General features: G+C 52.1%; 2 protein-coding genes across 2 annotated transcripts in view; one reads left to right on the top strand and one right to left on the bottom strand.

Annotated features, from left to right (window-relative positions):
* The window catches only part of LOC102041248 (lipase member K), an 8,446-nt gene extending 4,091 nt beyond the window's left edge, over positions 1-4,355 (bottom strand). Inside the window, exons 1-4 of the mRNA XM_005430289.3 lie at positions 4,262-4,355; positions 2,489-2,578; positions 1,466-1,631; positions 1-97 (exon numbers count right to left, since the gene is read on the bottom strand). The exon at positions 1-97 is cut by the window's left edge and continues 30 nt beyond it. Of these exons, the coding sequence (XP_005430346.1) occupies positions 1-97; positions 1,466-1,631; positions 2,489-2,572 (347 nt within the window). The 5' untranslated portion in view covers positions 2,573-2,578; positions 4,262-4,355. The remainder of the gene's footprint in view (positions 98-1,465; positions 1,632-2,488; positions 2,579-4,261) is intronic.
* A 9,286-nt stretch (positions 4,356-13,641) lies between these two features.
* Positions 13,642-14,355, top strand: part of LOC102041073 (lipase member M-like) — a 3,644-nt gene continuing 2,930 nt past the window's right edge. The window contains exons 1-2 of the mRNA XM_031064676.1: positions 13,642-13,740; positions 14,055-14,172. Coding sequence (XP_030920536.1) covers positions 13,642-13,740; positions 14,055-14,172 — 217 coding nt within the window. The remainder of the gene's footprint in view (positions 13,741-14,054; positions 14,173-14,355) is intronic.

Raw genomic sequence — 14,355 nt, 5'->3', positions numbered from 1 at the left:
GCCAGGATGGAGCCCAGGCTGGTGTTGGGCAAGTTGGTGACCCAGTTGCTTCCCTCCAACACCAGGCCATGCTGCAGGAGGACCACAGCCTTTGGAGCTGGAGGAAGGAAGAGGAGGAATCATTTTCTCTGACCATGAGCAAAATCCATCATTCACATCCAGGCATGGCTTTGGCAGCACCCTCTGGGAAGTGACACCAGGGCAGGGACACTGTCCTCTGTCCTCTGTCCTCTGTCTTCTGTCCTCTGTTCTCTGTCTTCAGCCTCTCTGGAGAGGTGTTTTGAAGAAGGCCAGGGCAGAGACTGGAAATCTGTGGGTTTTTTTACACTTATTTGCCATGTACACGACAAGAACTGAGCATCACCCCACCATTGCTTTGAAGCAGTGCAGAACGGGAGCATCCCAAAATGGTGAGATGGCACTGAACTGGACACAGGAGGGATGCAAAATACTGAGATAGCATTGGATTGGCTGCCTGGTTTGGTTTCCTTTCCTCACTAATGGCTTTTTGCTGCTCCACTCTCTGGTTTTGAGCTAAAACCTGGGGCAAGATTTCTCTGCCCCATTCATCCTCCTTCCTCTCTGGGGCAAATCCTCTCAGAACAAGGTCAGCATGGTGGGCACCTGCATTTCTTCTGCTCCTGAGGCTATTTGCCTGGTTTTTCCTACAGGGACATCTTCCTCCTGGAGCACTGTCCTGGGCTGACTATATGATGCTTTTATCCCCAATTATCTGTTCTGTTTAAGCTGAATAACAAGTTTTGCACCTTTAAGACTTATTCCAAAGAATAAAAGAAAAAAACCCAAACAAACTGTGCAGTTTATTTTCAAACCCTACACTCACTCCTCCACATTCCTTCTCCTAAACTGTGTTGTCTGCAAATAAACAAACAATAAAAGAAAGCTCTCCTTTATTTTAGTTAGTGTTAGCTAGCTGAAGCAAAAAAAAAGTTCCCTAGACTGTAATTTTTTTCCTTTTCTTTAAACCTGTTTAAACCCACTCTAAACTGAACACCCCAAGAAACCACCAACAGCTCACACCTGTAACCCACCAGAACAAACCTGGTGCTGCAGCATTTCCAGCACCAAAAAGACTAAAAAAAGACTAAATAAAAACTAAACTGCAACCCAGAAAAGAGACTTTCTGAGTTTGTCATCCCTTTTAAAACAGCGAAAAATTTTGCTGTTTAATATTGTATTAGTTTTATTGTTTAATAAAGTTTTTATTGTTTAAACAAGTTTTTTCCACTTTTCTCAAAAAAAAAAAATTCTCCCAGACCAATTAAAAAAAAATTAAATCTGCTTTTCTAAAAAAGCCCCTTTAAGAGTTTTCTCCCAGTTTTGCCCACAACCAAAACAAATACAAGCACCCAGCCCAAGGTGAGGTTGCCTTGGCTGTGGGTTATTCCAGCCCAGCAAAGCTCTCAGGGTGCCAGGGCCGGGCAGAGATTCCCATGGCACTTACGGGGACAGAACATGTTGGATGGCTGTGCCCCTGCCTTGTGGGAGAGGCTGAAGCTCCCTGGGCTGCCTCTGCCGTGGGGGATCCTCTGCAGGGTGAGGAAATATCCATCCTCTGTCAGCACCTCGTGCTCCTCGTAGGGGTACCCGTGGTACCGCACAATTTCGCCCTGTGGGAAGGGAAGGAGAGCATGGGACAGTGCCCAGGGAGGGACAGAGGTCCTCAGGGGTGGCAGGGCTTGGCTGGGCCGAGCCATCAGTGCTGGTGATGGCTCCAGGGGGAAGCTGGGCTCAGGACCTCCCAGTGTCCCCAATGCGATGTCACGACTCCAGCCAGAATTTTTGGCAGGTCTGGTGAAGAGATGCCACTTTTTGTGTTGCAATCAAGAGCAGGGCAGCACAGACAGCCCAACTCTGAGAGGGCTGTGAGGGCTGTCCTGACCAAACCTGCTGACTTGGAACAAAGCTCTCTCCCTGTGATGGTGTTCACAGGGGTCCCAGGATGAGGGAAGAGATGAGAATGTGAGTCAATGTTCCAGAAGGCTTGATTTATTATTTTATTATATATATATATATTATTAAAACTATACTAAAAGACTAGAAGAAAGGATTTCAGCAGAAGGCTAGCTAAGAATAGAAAATGAATGATAACAAAGGCTTGTGACTGACCAAGACAGTCTGGACAGCTGGACTGTGATTGGCCATTAATTAGAAACAACCACATGAGACCAATCACAGATCCACCTGTCGCATTCCACAGCAGCAGATAACCATTGTTTACATTTTGTTTCTGAGGCCTCTGGGCTTCTCAGGAGAAAAAAATCCAAAGGAAAGGATTTTTCATAAAACATGTCTGTGACATCCCCCCATAAATGCCTGCCATAAATCTCCGTGTATGTAAGAGCAGGGAAACAAATATCTCATAAAATCCTGGTGTCAACCCTCGGTGAGGACACACAGAGCCCGTGGGTCTTGCACAGGTCATGTGGGTAACTTGCTCAACCAAGCAGGAAAAGAAGGGACTTACAACATCCATGGACACCTCGGGATTCTCTTCTGACTTTGCAGCGACGAGCATGAAACAAGAAATGGTGAGGAGCAGCCACATCATGGTGTTCTGCAAAACATTGTCAGAACATTGAGAGACTGCTGGCACTGGCACTGGCACAGAAACAAGAAATGGTGAGGAACAACCATGCCATGGTGCTCTGCAAAACATTGTCAGAACATTGAGAGACTTTGCTAGCGGTGACACAGAAGCTGTGGGGAGTTCTCTTGATGTGCACTGCACTTCCACAAGGATATCAACTTGACCCCTCAACAGGTGAAATAATTCTAAACCAGAAGTCCTCCAATTCTGAAAATGGCTCATTTTGCTAGTCTTGAACAAAGCCAGAGTCCAAATTCCATCACATTTTAATCCCACATTCTCCATATTCAGAAACATGCAGAGGTACAGGTACATCTGTACATGCCTGGGCAAACCTGGATTTTGAGGAGGTGATTATAAATCATTCATTTTCAATAATTTCTTGAATAGTTGGAAGAATAGGTTGTTTTGTTCCACTGATAGCTGACCTAATGAGGAGTAAACCACCCAATTTTAAGTTGCAGGGCCATGTTCTTAAGAAGAAACCAAACAAAGTGGTTTGCTTGGGCTCTCCTTATGGCTGAGAGGGACCCTGGCATACCCTTGGCTTGATTTTGCAGACCTGAGTGAGATGCCATCTCAGGACACCCCTGTTCTTCCTGGGAAGGATTTTGGTGTCTGCTTCAGCTTGTTCCTACCACAAAACATCTCACTGTGCTGTTTTATCTGACAGAAACAGAATCTCAGAATGCTCTGGCTGGAAAGGCACCTTGAAGATAATTTTGTTCCAATCCCTCTGCCATGGGCAGACCCCTGCCATATAGGAACGGGTAAATTTATTGGGGGTGACAAATTTGCAGCAGTATTTCTGCTACTTAGAGAAGTTCCCTCAGCTACTTAGAGGAGTTCAGTTGTGTGGAGAATCTAGCAGGGATTCCCAAATTCTCACCGAATGCCAGCGCCAGGTATCTTGCACCCACCCAGGTGAAATTGAGGAGATCTGGGAGCAGATTTCTGTCCCCTCCCGGCTGTCCCTGATGCTGCCGCGGGAGGAGCGGGCTGCCCGTGCTGCGGGAGGTGACAAAAGCCACCCGGTCCCTGCCGGAGCGGCTCCGGCCCGAGGAGGATGGGCGCACCTGCAGCGCTCACCTGGGCCCAGCCCTGCGCCACCTCCCGCTCTCAGCACCGCCAAGGGGCGGCCGTGCCCGGCCCCAGGGACCCCATCTCCCACCCCGGGGGGATCCCCACCATCCCCCGGAGCCCCCCGGCTGCGATCTGGGGACAGGAGCCCTCCTTGTGTCGCCTGTTGCTGGGCTCCACCAGGCTCTGGAATTGTTACTTTTAGGGCGAGCCTTTAGCAAAGCCAGCAGAGGCTGAACACATTTTTGTGACGTAGCGTCAGGAGAAGGGTAAGCAAATTCCAGGGCAGAGCCTTCCCTGCGATGGAGGGCCCTTTCCTCCCAACAGCCAGCACGGGGAAACTCCCAAAATTTCCCTTTGCGAAATGTCCCTCATCCCATCACACCTGGAGACATCCCAGAGGTGCAGCAGGGTAAAGAGGAACAGCAGCAATGTCCTGACCCCTCTCCAAACACTCCCACCCCACTCCCTGAGCAGGACATTCCTTTGGAGCCGGGGCTGTCCCATCCCCGGGGCTCTCCAGGAGCCGTGTCCCGCTGTCCCCAGGGTGGCACCGAGCACAGGCATTACCCGTGGTGTCCAGAAGAGCTGTGGGAGCCTTGTCCCCGCTGTGCCCCGAGCAGAAGGTGCTGCTGGCTGCTCACGCCGCTCCCATGGGGCTGGAGCTGCCTCTGCTCCCGATTCGGGAGATTGGGGAGCCGCCACTCCCTCTGATCCCTCCTCCTCCTGCCGAGCTGGAATTCACCCCAGGGCTGCTGCGCTGCCTCGGCAGTGTTTCCGAGGCGCTGGGAAGAGCTGAGAGCTGTGACAAATGTGTTGGTTCCAGCTGATGGAGTCACCTGGCACGGCTGTGACCTCTGTGAAGCCCGGGGTGGGCACAGTGGGTTCTGCACCTGCACTGGGCTGGGTTTGGTGCCAAGGGGATGAGTGGGACCAGCCCAGCCCATCCCAGCAAACTCCACTGGGAAAGCTCCTTTTGGCTCTTCCTGCTGCGTCCTGGCATGGAATGAGCCTGAAGATGCAGAACCTCCCAGTCCCAGCAGTTCTTGGGGTCTCTGCTGGTCACAGTGACCCTGGGATGTGTCAGAGAGTCTCTTTTCCCAGCCTGGCTGTTGAAGAAGGAGTCAGGGCTCTTCAGTTCTCATTCTCAAGTTGTTTATTGTTTCTTATCTATAAAATTCTTTCTCTGTCCAGCTGAGGCCTGTTCAGACAGAGGCACACTGACCACCCTCAGGGTGGTGTTATCTTTTTTTACTAAAAACTACGGGTTCAATATTTACCATAACTTCCCAATACCTATCACCTATGTTAGACAGTGAGCTTCTACTCTAAACCAATCCAAAAGTGCCAACATCACAGCAGAAGATGGAGGCCACGAAGAAGAAGAAGAAAGGCTGGACAGGCCCAGATTCCTCCATCTTGCCCCCCGAGCCCCCATTCTAAAAACCCCCCAAAAATCTATTTTTTCACCCCTGTGACAAATTCACTATCATTCTACTTAAACTTTCGTGGCTTGTAATTCTTCATGTAAAGGTTGGTAATTGTATCTCCAAATTGGCTTTCAGTAACTCCTTAAAAAAAAAAAAGAAAAGAAAAAAATTCCATCCCCAGGGAGGGCAGGAGCTGTGGATGGAGACTTCACATCTTGCCAGGCTTCCCCTCTTGCCAGCTGGTGATGCCTTTGGCCAGGAGCTGCCTGCTGCCTGCCCTGCAGGGATGGTGACAGGTCACGGGAGCTCTGGGTGTCATTTTTGTCACCTCTGCTTTGGTGGCCACCTCTCCACTCCTTGCTGCAGGGCCCTGGTGCTGAGTGTGGGGTCCTGCATCCCTCCTGCAGCCAGCACCTGCCAGCTCTGGCCCAGCCACGCTTGCTCAAATGCAGACAGGCTTTGGAAAACCTCGATGGCTCCACCTCTAGCTGGAGCTCCAATGGCTGCTCTTCACCAAGGACTAGCTGCAGGCAGCGCCAGAAGCCCTCCCAGCTGCCTCACCCTCAAATAAGCAGTGGCTCAGAGAAGAATCTGATTTTTCCCCTGCAGGGAGAGGAGGAAAGGTGGAAGAACAGGATCAGGTATGCCCAGATGAGAAAAAAGCCACTCCCTCTTCCTCCCAGCACCGACAGAGTTTGCCTTTCTTTTGGGGACAGGACATCAGAAAGGTTCCTGTGGCCACTCCTGGTCCTGGCATCAAGTTCAGGCCCACATCAGTGGGCAGCCCCCTGGGGTGAACCACTGCACAGCCTGTTAAGGCATGAGAAAATCAGAAAAAATAAAAATCAGGATAAAAATTAAGAGTTCTGAGCCAAGCTCGTTCCATAGGTTTGAACAGTTATTTTATTTCCCTCCAACAAGCAGCCCCTGAGAGGCGTGGGGAGAGGAGGGGATTACTGGAAAGCACTCAGAGTATGAACACTGGGCTGCCTCCCACCCCTGCTGCCAGGACAGGACTGGTGTGACCATGATGGGAGCCCGGGGAGGGAGCGTCCCCCACACACGGGCAGAGAGGGACCTGAGAACCCCTTCCCTGTGCTGGGGAAAAATTTAGGTTTTTCCTAAATTCCCTTGCTCTTCAGATTGCTGCTGGCTGGCCATGTGGGCACTGAGGTCTTGTGTTGGAGAGAGAATTGTGTTGGTTGCTGAGAATTTCAGATTTTCTGTGCTGACAGGCACTGACCCCCAAGAGAACACTGCATTTGACCTGAGGCCATGGAGAAGGCTTCCAAAATTGAATAATAGAATTCAATTCTATCTGAATGAATGATTGAATTGAATTCTTGCTATAATCTGGGATTATGGGTGTGGAGTTTGGATAGAAATGTGTAATATCACAGGGTGGGACACTCAGAGTTTAAGATTTTAGACAAACACTGACCCCCAAGAGAACACTGCATTTGACCTGAGGCTGTGGAGAAGCTTCCAAAATGGAATGACAGAACTGGGATTGTGGGTGTGGAGTTTGAATAGAAGTGTGTGATATCACAGGGTGGGAAACTTAGAGTTTAAGATTTTAGAATACAGTAATATATATAAACAAGAGGGAGGTTTTAGGGCAGAGGCTGGTCTTTATTCTTCACTTTCTTCTTTACCTTCTTCACCTTCTTCTCCATGGTTTGGGTGGTTTTGTGTAATTGGATAAAACGTCCACATTGCAGGCCATGGGTGGTTGGTTGTTGGGTTAAAAGTGAAAATAATTTATGTGTCATTTCTTAATTGGACAGTTTATCCTTAAAAGGCCTTGTAGAGAGAGAGATGGAGCTCCATTTTTAGTTTGTTAGAGGGAAGTGCTGTAAAACTCAGGGTTTGTGAGACTGTAACATAGATAAGGACTAACAAACATCTGAGTGCCAACAAGAAATACCATCTCACACATTTAATCCTGACCTTCGCAAAAAGAAGTTGAGACTTGGCAGTCTTGGAGCGCTCCCTGTCCATGGGATGGTGCTCTCTGAAGGAAACAGGAGAGCCTGGGCAGCAGAGGGTGCTGTGAAAGTGCTGGTGAGGCAAAGGAGCTCCTGCCCAACCCCTCACGGAAAGTGGGGAGGTTTGGTGTATGGAGAAACCCCAAACCCAACAAACCCCACATCTCCCAGAGCATGGGGTGGTTGTGTGACCTGGCCATGGCCACCCGGGGCTCTGTGGGGATGGAGCTCTCTCCTGGGAGAGGATGGGAATCACTTTCAGCTGATTTATAAAGGTTTTTGGTGTTCCTTCTGTGGGATGTCCCTTTCTGTGTGTGCCATCAGTGCTGCTGAGTTTAATTTAGAGAGAAACTTGGGCTCAGGTTTCCCTGCTTTGTCAGTAACAGAATGTAAAATCTGCTGGTGAAAAAATCCCACCCAACCCCAAAACCCCAGGCCACCCCTGCCTCTGGTTTGCTTTTGGTGCTTTGAGAAGGCTGAAATAGAACAGAGGACAAACAGAGCTAAAGAACAAAGCAGGGATTTATTAAAAGGATCTCCTCCATGGATCCACCTTGGGCAGCACAAGAGCCCAGCCAGGGCTGCACCCAAGGTGAACCAAAATGGGCACAAAATGGACACAGGGTCTGTCACTTTTATAAGTTCTGCTCCATTTGCATATTGGAGTTAATTGTCCAATTCCAGCTTTAGGTTATGGAGCCCCATCCTCCTTGTTTTTCTCTCTCCAGCCCACGGTGTTTGTGCTCTTGGGCCTGAGATTTGGATCATTTGTCCTTGGTGCCCAGCTAGAGCAGGAATTGTTTTGTCTCCCTGCTCTGTGCACAGAGCTCACCATCCCCTTAATGTGAAGCTCAGACCCACACACTAAAGCAGCACAGAATCTGAAATATATAAAAGCTAAAACCTGAGGCATTGCTTTCCTCCTTTGTTCCCAGAGGGCCAAGCAGGGCTCTGTGCTGAGCTCCCTCCCTACCTGATCTTTTTACTCCTCCCCACCCTCCCTCTGGAGCTATTTTGCAAACCACCACAGCTCAGGGCTGGAAACACCTCGTGGGCTCCAAGGACCGGCAATTGTCCCTTGGCTGCTGGGCTGAGGGTGGCAGAGCAGGGAGGGGTGGCCGTGCCATTGCTGCTCCCATGCCTGGACATGGATTTGCCCAGGCTCCCTTCCCACCCCTGTGTCCCCTCAGTGCCCCTCAGCTCCTTTTAGTGGGGGAAAACCCGTCCTGGCTCCAGCTGTGGCTGTCCTGGCTGCTGGTGAGCAGCTCACAAGTGGGATTTGTGCTGAGAGGGATTTGTGCCAACGAAATTTGTGCTGCCCTGGCTGAGAGGAAAAGCAGAGGGCTTGATGTCTTCTGGATCTGTCAGTGGACATCTGGAGCTGGGGGATCCCAACCTGGCTTCAGGGCTGCCCTGCTCACATTTTCAGGCTGTTTCCTTGAGGACAGCCAGGCTTTCTGTGCTGCTCTGGGGCTCTCTCTGTGCCTCTGGGCCTCTCTCTGTCCCTCTGGTGCTCTCTCTGTGCCTCTGGGCCTCTCTCTGTCCCTCTGGTGCTCTCTCTGTGCCTCTGGGCCTCTCTCTGTCCCTCTGGTGCTCTCTCTGTGCCTCTGGGCCTCTCTCTGTCCCTCTGGTGCTCTCTCTGTGCCTCTGGGCCTCTCTCTGTCCCTCTGGTGCTCTCTCTGTGCCTCTGGGCCTCTCTCTGTCCCTCTGGTGCTCTCTCTGTGCCTCTGTGCCTCTCTCTGTGCCCCTGGGCCGCTCTCTTGGTGCCCCTGGGCCTCTCTCTTGGTGCCCCTGGGGCTCTCTCTATGCCCCTGGTGCTCTCTCTGGGCCTCTGGGACCCCTTTGGGCAGGGGGAATCAGCCTTTGGCCCTGGTTGAGCCAGCCCAGCCTCTCCTTGCACCTTGGCCTTGGCCTCCACCCACCACCTCTGGGCTCACCCCGATGTGGGGGTGTCCCTGTAGTCCCTGGGAGCCCAAATCTGGGTTCTGCATGGGGATGCAGCCTCCCCAGTGTGGGAGCAGAGGGGATTATCCCCTCTCCCAGGGCTGGCATGTGCAACACATCTCCTGTGTCCTGAGTGCAGCCCGAGGGCCAGGTGTGGAGTCATCCTTCCCAAAAGTGGCCCAGCCTGCCCAGGAGGAAAGGAGAGCTTCAGGAGGTGGGGCAGGGGCTGGAGAAATAAGGGGGAAAGGCCTGGGGAGAGCTGTGGGCTCTCAGCTTGTCCAGAGAGGCACGGAGGGGAACGGGGATTTTGGGAGAGGAAGGACGTCCGAAGGACCAAGAGAGGCTCTTCAGGCTTCCTGCAAGCCCAGGAGGGAGATGAAGGTGAGCCTGGAGGCCAGAAGCTGCTTGTGAGGACGTGGGGACCCAAGGCAGACCTGGCCTAGCCCCTGCTCCCTGTGGGCATCCCTGCCCACATCCTGGTGGGGTCTGGCTTTGGGGCATTCTGGACACAAGGAGAAGCTCTGTGCACCTCAGCAGCCTGTCCCTGCTCTGGTGGCAGCAGGGGACACTGGGGACAGGGTGAGCACTGCAGGGAACCACGGCCTGAAGGTCCTGAGCTGGGCTAGGGAGGGGTTTTGGGGAGCATCCCCCCATCATCGCCCTTCAGGGTGCTGGGAAGGAGCAGGTGACCTCAGAAGGTCACTGGAATAGTGTTAAATGCCCAGGATGTAGTAGCAGGGAAGCTGAGGGAGAAGATTCTCATCATTTCTGCTCATCTCTCTCATAATTTCTGCTGGGTCCTCATTTTCTTCCTAGATCAGCTTGAAGATTAAGCCCACTTTGCTCTCTGGCATTTCTCAGCAGGGTTTTTGCTCTCTTTTCTCGAAGGAATTCCCAACTTTGCCTGGTCAGGTGCTGCCTGAAGGGTCAGCCAGGGCAGGGAACTCCTCACCCAGCATTTTGGCACCTCTCTGTAGCTGTTACCAGACCCCTTCCTTCCTCCAGGACCTGGGCTGGGTGTGGGGAGCAGCACCCAAAGGCGCCATGATTAAATAGAGCTCTTGCAAAGTGCCTCATCCTGCTCTTTATGCCAGCATTTAAACCCAGGAAAAAGCCAAAACAATGATTCTGCTGGTGAAAACAACAACAGATGTGTGTCTATTTTCAACTGACAGAGGAAATATTTTGCTCAGCAGTGATACCACCCCAAGCCAGGGTGAGCAGGAGGCTGGGGTGGAGATGGAGACCCCAAAGGTCCCTTGCCACCACCTCTGCTCTCCTGGCAGGAGGAGAGGTGGAGGGGCTGGAAAATCTGCTTAAAGGGGTCACGGACTCGTGGGGGGGCTGATTGTCCCCCTGCCACGGGAGATTTTCCATGCACCCTTTGGATTTCCCCCCTCAGGATGTCCACACTGACAAAATCCAGCCAGTCTCACATGCAAGTGGCATTTCTTCCTCCTTTCCTGAGATTTGTCCCTTTCTTTTCAACCCAGCCCTGGTGCTGACATGCAGAGCTGACACTTTACCCACAGGCACCTACACCTGGAAATCCAGGATGAGCAGCCTGCCTGGCACCCCCAGAGCAGAGACAAAGCAGCTGGAACCCCTCTGCCGAGGAATGCCAAAAATGCTGTCCCAGCTGGAGAGGACACCACAGGACCTGTGTGTTCCCAGTGATGGGGACACGTCCCAAACTTTGGGATGTGGTTTTGGGGGTGCAGTGTCTGAACCCCTGGGCTGTGTGGCTGGGGAGGGACAGGCAGGTGTTGGTGGACAAGTCTCAGCCTCTCTGGGTGTTTTTATAAGCCAAGGACTGGTTCCCTCAGTGCCACCAACCCCACTGACTGCATGGAGAGCCTGAAGCAGAGGGTCAGGTTGGTGTTCTCCTTTCTCCTGTTCTCCTGCTCTCCTGTTCTCCTGTTCTCCTATTATCCTGTTCTCCTTTCTCCTGTTTTCCTGTTCTCCTTTCTCCTGTTCGCCTGTTCTCCTGTTCTCCTATTCTCCTGCTCTCCTGCTCTCCTGCTCTCCTGCTCTCCTGTTCTCCTATTCTCCTGTTCTCCTATTCTCCTGCTCTCCTGCTCTCCTGTTCTCCTGCTCTCCTGCTCTCCTGCTCTCCTGTTCTCCTGCTCTCCTGTTCTCCTATTCTCCTGTTCTCCTATTCTCCTGTTCTCCTTCTAGCCCAGGCTATTGCTGAAAAAAAGGTGGTATTGCCACTCCAGCTGAGCATTTGGTGCATGGAGAACTTGGTGCTTAGACATTTTCCTGGGTCTTCATCCATTTTGGCTCTGTGAAAGGGATGGGGAAGGGGCTGGGTTGCTTTACCCAGGGCTGGTGCCTGGGGAGCAGCAGCTTTGAGGATGAGCTCTGCTCTCCTCCACCCTGGCTGCCCATGCCCAGGGACTCGTCCTTCCCTCTCTGCCACATCCTGGAATACCAAGAGGAGTTGCTTCTGTCGCTGCATTTCCATTTTAAGATATTGATGAAATCAATACCTTACCTTTGCAAGCTGCTTCTAGCTCTCAGCAGAATAAAGCTGCTAAAGAATAAAGAGTGTATAACATTTATATTGCAGTTACAGGACAGAATGCTTGAGGTTTTTTGCCCAAATGGATTTTCATCCTTCCCACCTCACTTAGAAAATTATTTTTCCTGTAGAGCTGACTGGATGAGTAGATATCTCATTTTCCAGACTATACGTCAGTAACAATGTGTGAGGGCTGCTGCTGGCTATGGAGCAGTGGAAGGTCCCCTTGCACATGGTGAAGGGCAGATCTAGGGGAGATGGACCATTGTGGGGGTCCCAGTTGTGAGTTTCTCTGGGTCTGGATTGAAGGCACTTGAGATGGTATTTCATGTTCAGACTCAGGTGTTTATTATTTTTTATCAGTAAAACAACATCACTACTGTGAGCTCAGCAGCTTTTCATTAGAAGGCACAAAATGGCCAACAACCTCTTGGTACAAGGGCTTTTAAGACTAAACTATCCAATTAAAAACTGACACCTTGATTATTTTCCCTTTTAACCCAATAACTGATCCCACAGAGCTGCAATGGGGACTTTTCTGCCCAATTACAAAATGCCACCCAAACCCATGGAGAAGGAGGAAGAAGCAGCACGAAGAAGAAACCCAGGATGACACCCTGTGCTCTCCATCTTGCTTCCATCCACAACATACTAAAAATCCCAAAACCTCAATTTCTCACCAAGTGAAGCACCTACACTGCTCTCTATAATCTATTTCACACTTTTGTGGGTTCCAGTCTATCTTGAAGTTTAGGAAACTTTCTCCATGAATGAGGGTCAGAGTCAGTGCTGCCCTGGGGGTCAGGGCACCCCAGAGCAGACGCAGAAATATTCCCAGTGCCCTGGGTTTCCACAGACCACGGGGACAGAATCTGGCAGGGATTTGCCACCTCTCTGGGCAGCCCCAAGGGAAAGAAGCTCTTTCCTAACTGAGCAGCTCAACCAGGGCATGCAATTGGTGTGAAACTCCTGTGGGTTTAGCAATAAGAAAACAGCACTGAGGATCACACTGTTCTACCTGGCATCTCCTGATTCCTGAGCAGGCCTGGCTTCTCCATCCCCTATAAGCCCCAGTGCTCACTGAAGTGGTGATTTCAGCAATTGGCCAGGCTCTGATGTCCCCAGGCATGGCCTGCAATGTGTCTGTGGGCAGCTAAACTGGGTGAGGAGCTGGCCACTGCAGCTCCTGCCTCCCTGCTGTCCTTTCCATCTTCATTCCGCACTCAGGCTGAGGGGCAACAGGACTAAAAGCCCCAAAAAGAGGTGATTTGCACAGAGTCCAGCCTGCAGTTGTGGTGTTGGGCAGCTGGGCAGGCCAAAGGGAGATGGGGTTTAGCAATGTGGTTTGCCTAGGGGATCAAAGAGCAATCCAACCTCTCCTTCCCTCAGCCGTCACAGCAGTTTAACCCCAGGACATCCCTTCTCACCCGCACGTGGAGATGGAGGCACTGAGGTGCTGCTGGTGGGCTTGAGTTGGCACTTTGTGTTTGAGTGAGAGGGAGTTTTTGCTGCGGCCCACACAGAGCTCTGCTGTTTTCCTGAGCAGCCCAGGAAAGCTTTCCATGCAATAAGGCTGCTGGAAAAACCCACTCTGGGAGGCAGAGAGCCATCTTTAGCTCCTGCAGCAGGATCATCAGGGAATTGGACTTTGCTGGATGTGCCCTTGAGTCTGGAATGCCTTGGGCTGGGCATTCCAGGAGCACCTGGCAAGGAGCTGTAAAACATCCATGGCAGGGATGGAGCTCTGGCATGACCCCTCCTGTTTGGGGGAGCATTCTTCCCCTGAAATGCTTTTCCTGAAAGCTCAAGGATTTCCCTGATGCTTTTCCCAGGCAGGGGGTGGAGGGAGGCTGCTTGTCCCGCACTGCACTTACAGCTGCCCTAGGTGACAATGGCCACCAAGAGGGCTTGGGGTGGGCTCCAAACTGCACAAGGGGTTGCAGGCACCCGCTCCCTGTGGCAGCATCAGGCTTTGGCTGTTCCAAAGGGCTCCTTGTGGCCCTGGAGCACCCAGAGCCCTGCTCATCCAGCCCTATTATCCCCCAGGTACTGCAGGTGGGTGAGATGTGGCTGCTGCTGGTGGCCCTGTGCCTGGCCCAGGGGCTGGAAGATGCCATCCCAGATGCTGAATTGTTCCACAACCCCGAGAGGTTCATGAACATTGTAAGTGTTTGGGGAGCACCTCGCTTCCCCATGGGCATGCCCAAAGTCCTTCCTGAGGCACCAGCTGGGCTCACCCCTTCCCTGCATCTGCACCTGGCCTCTCTGGGGGGTTTGGGGCATCAAAAATCTCCCATATTTGCATTGCTGGCACTCACTCCCTGCCCTCAGCTTGAGCTTGGCCTCTCCCTGCTCTCCCTGTGGTTCCTTTGGGTGCAGGTGACACCAGGGACACCAGGTGGGTGGCAGCAGTGGGTGAAGCTGAGGCAGGCCCAGGGCTCTGGGTCATCCTCTGCCTCACACCCCTGTCCCTGCAGAGCCAGAAGATCCTTTTCCACGGCTATCCCAGCGAGGAGTACGAGGTGATGACAGAGGATGGCTACTTCCTGAGCCTCAACAGGATTCCCCACGGCAAGGGGGGCACCGGGCTCTCAGGTGGGCTCAGCCTCACCCAGGGGGCACCAGCTGTGACCCTGGCCCTCCTGACAACAAGAGGAATGCCTGTGCCTCCAGGCATGGCTTGGGCAGCTGGGAGAGGATGAGGAGTTTGTTCCTGGCTGCCTTCAGGAGCTCAGCGTTGTGTTGTGACCCAGCAAAGCCCCCAAAGTGGCTCTTTCC

The sequence above is a fragment of the Geospiza fortis genome, unplaced genomic scaffold (assembly GCF_000277835.1).
Source record: "Geospiza fortis unplaced genomic scaffold, GeoFor_1.0 scaffold89, whole genome shotgun sequence".
In the NCBI taxonomy this organism is placed as follows: Eukaryota; Metazoa; Chordata; class Aves; order Passeriformes; family Thraupidae; genus Geospiza; species Geospiza fortis.
This window is presented reverse-complemented; position numbering and strand designations above follow the sequence as displayed.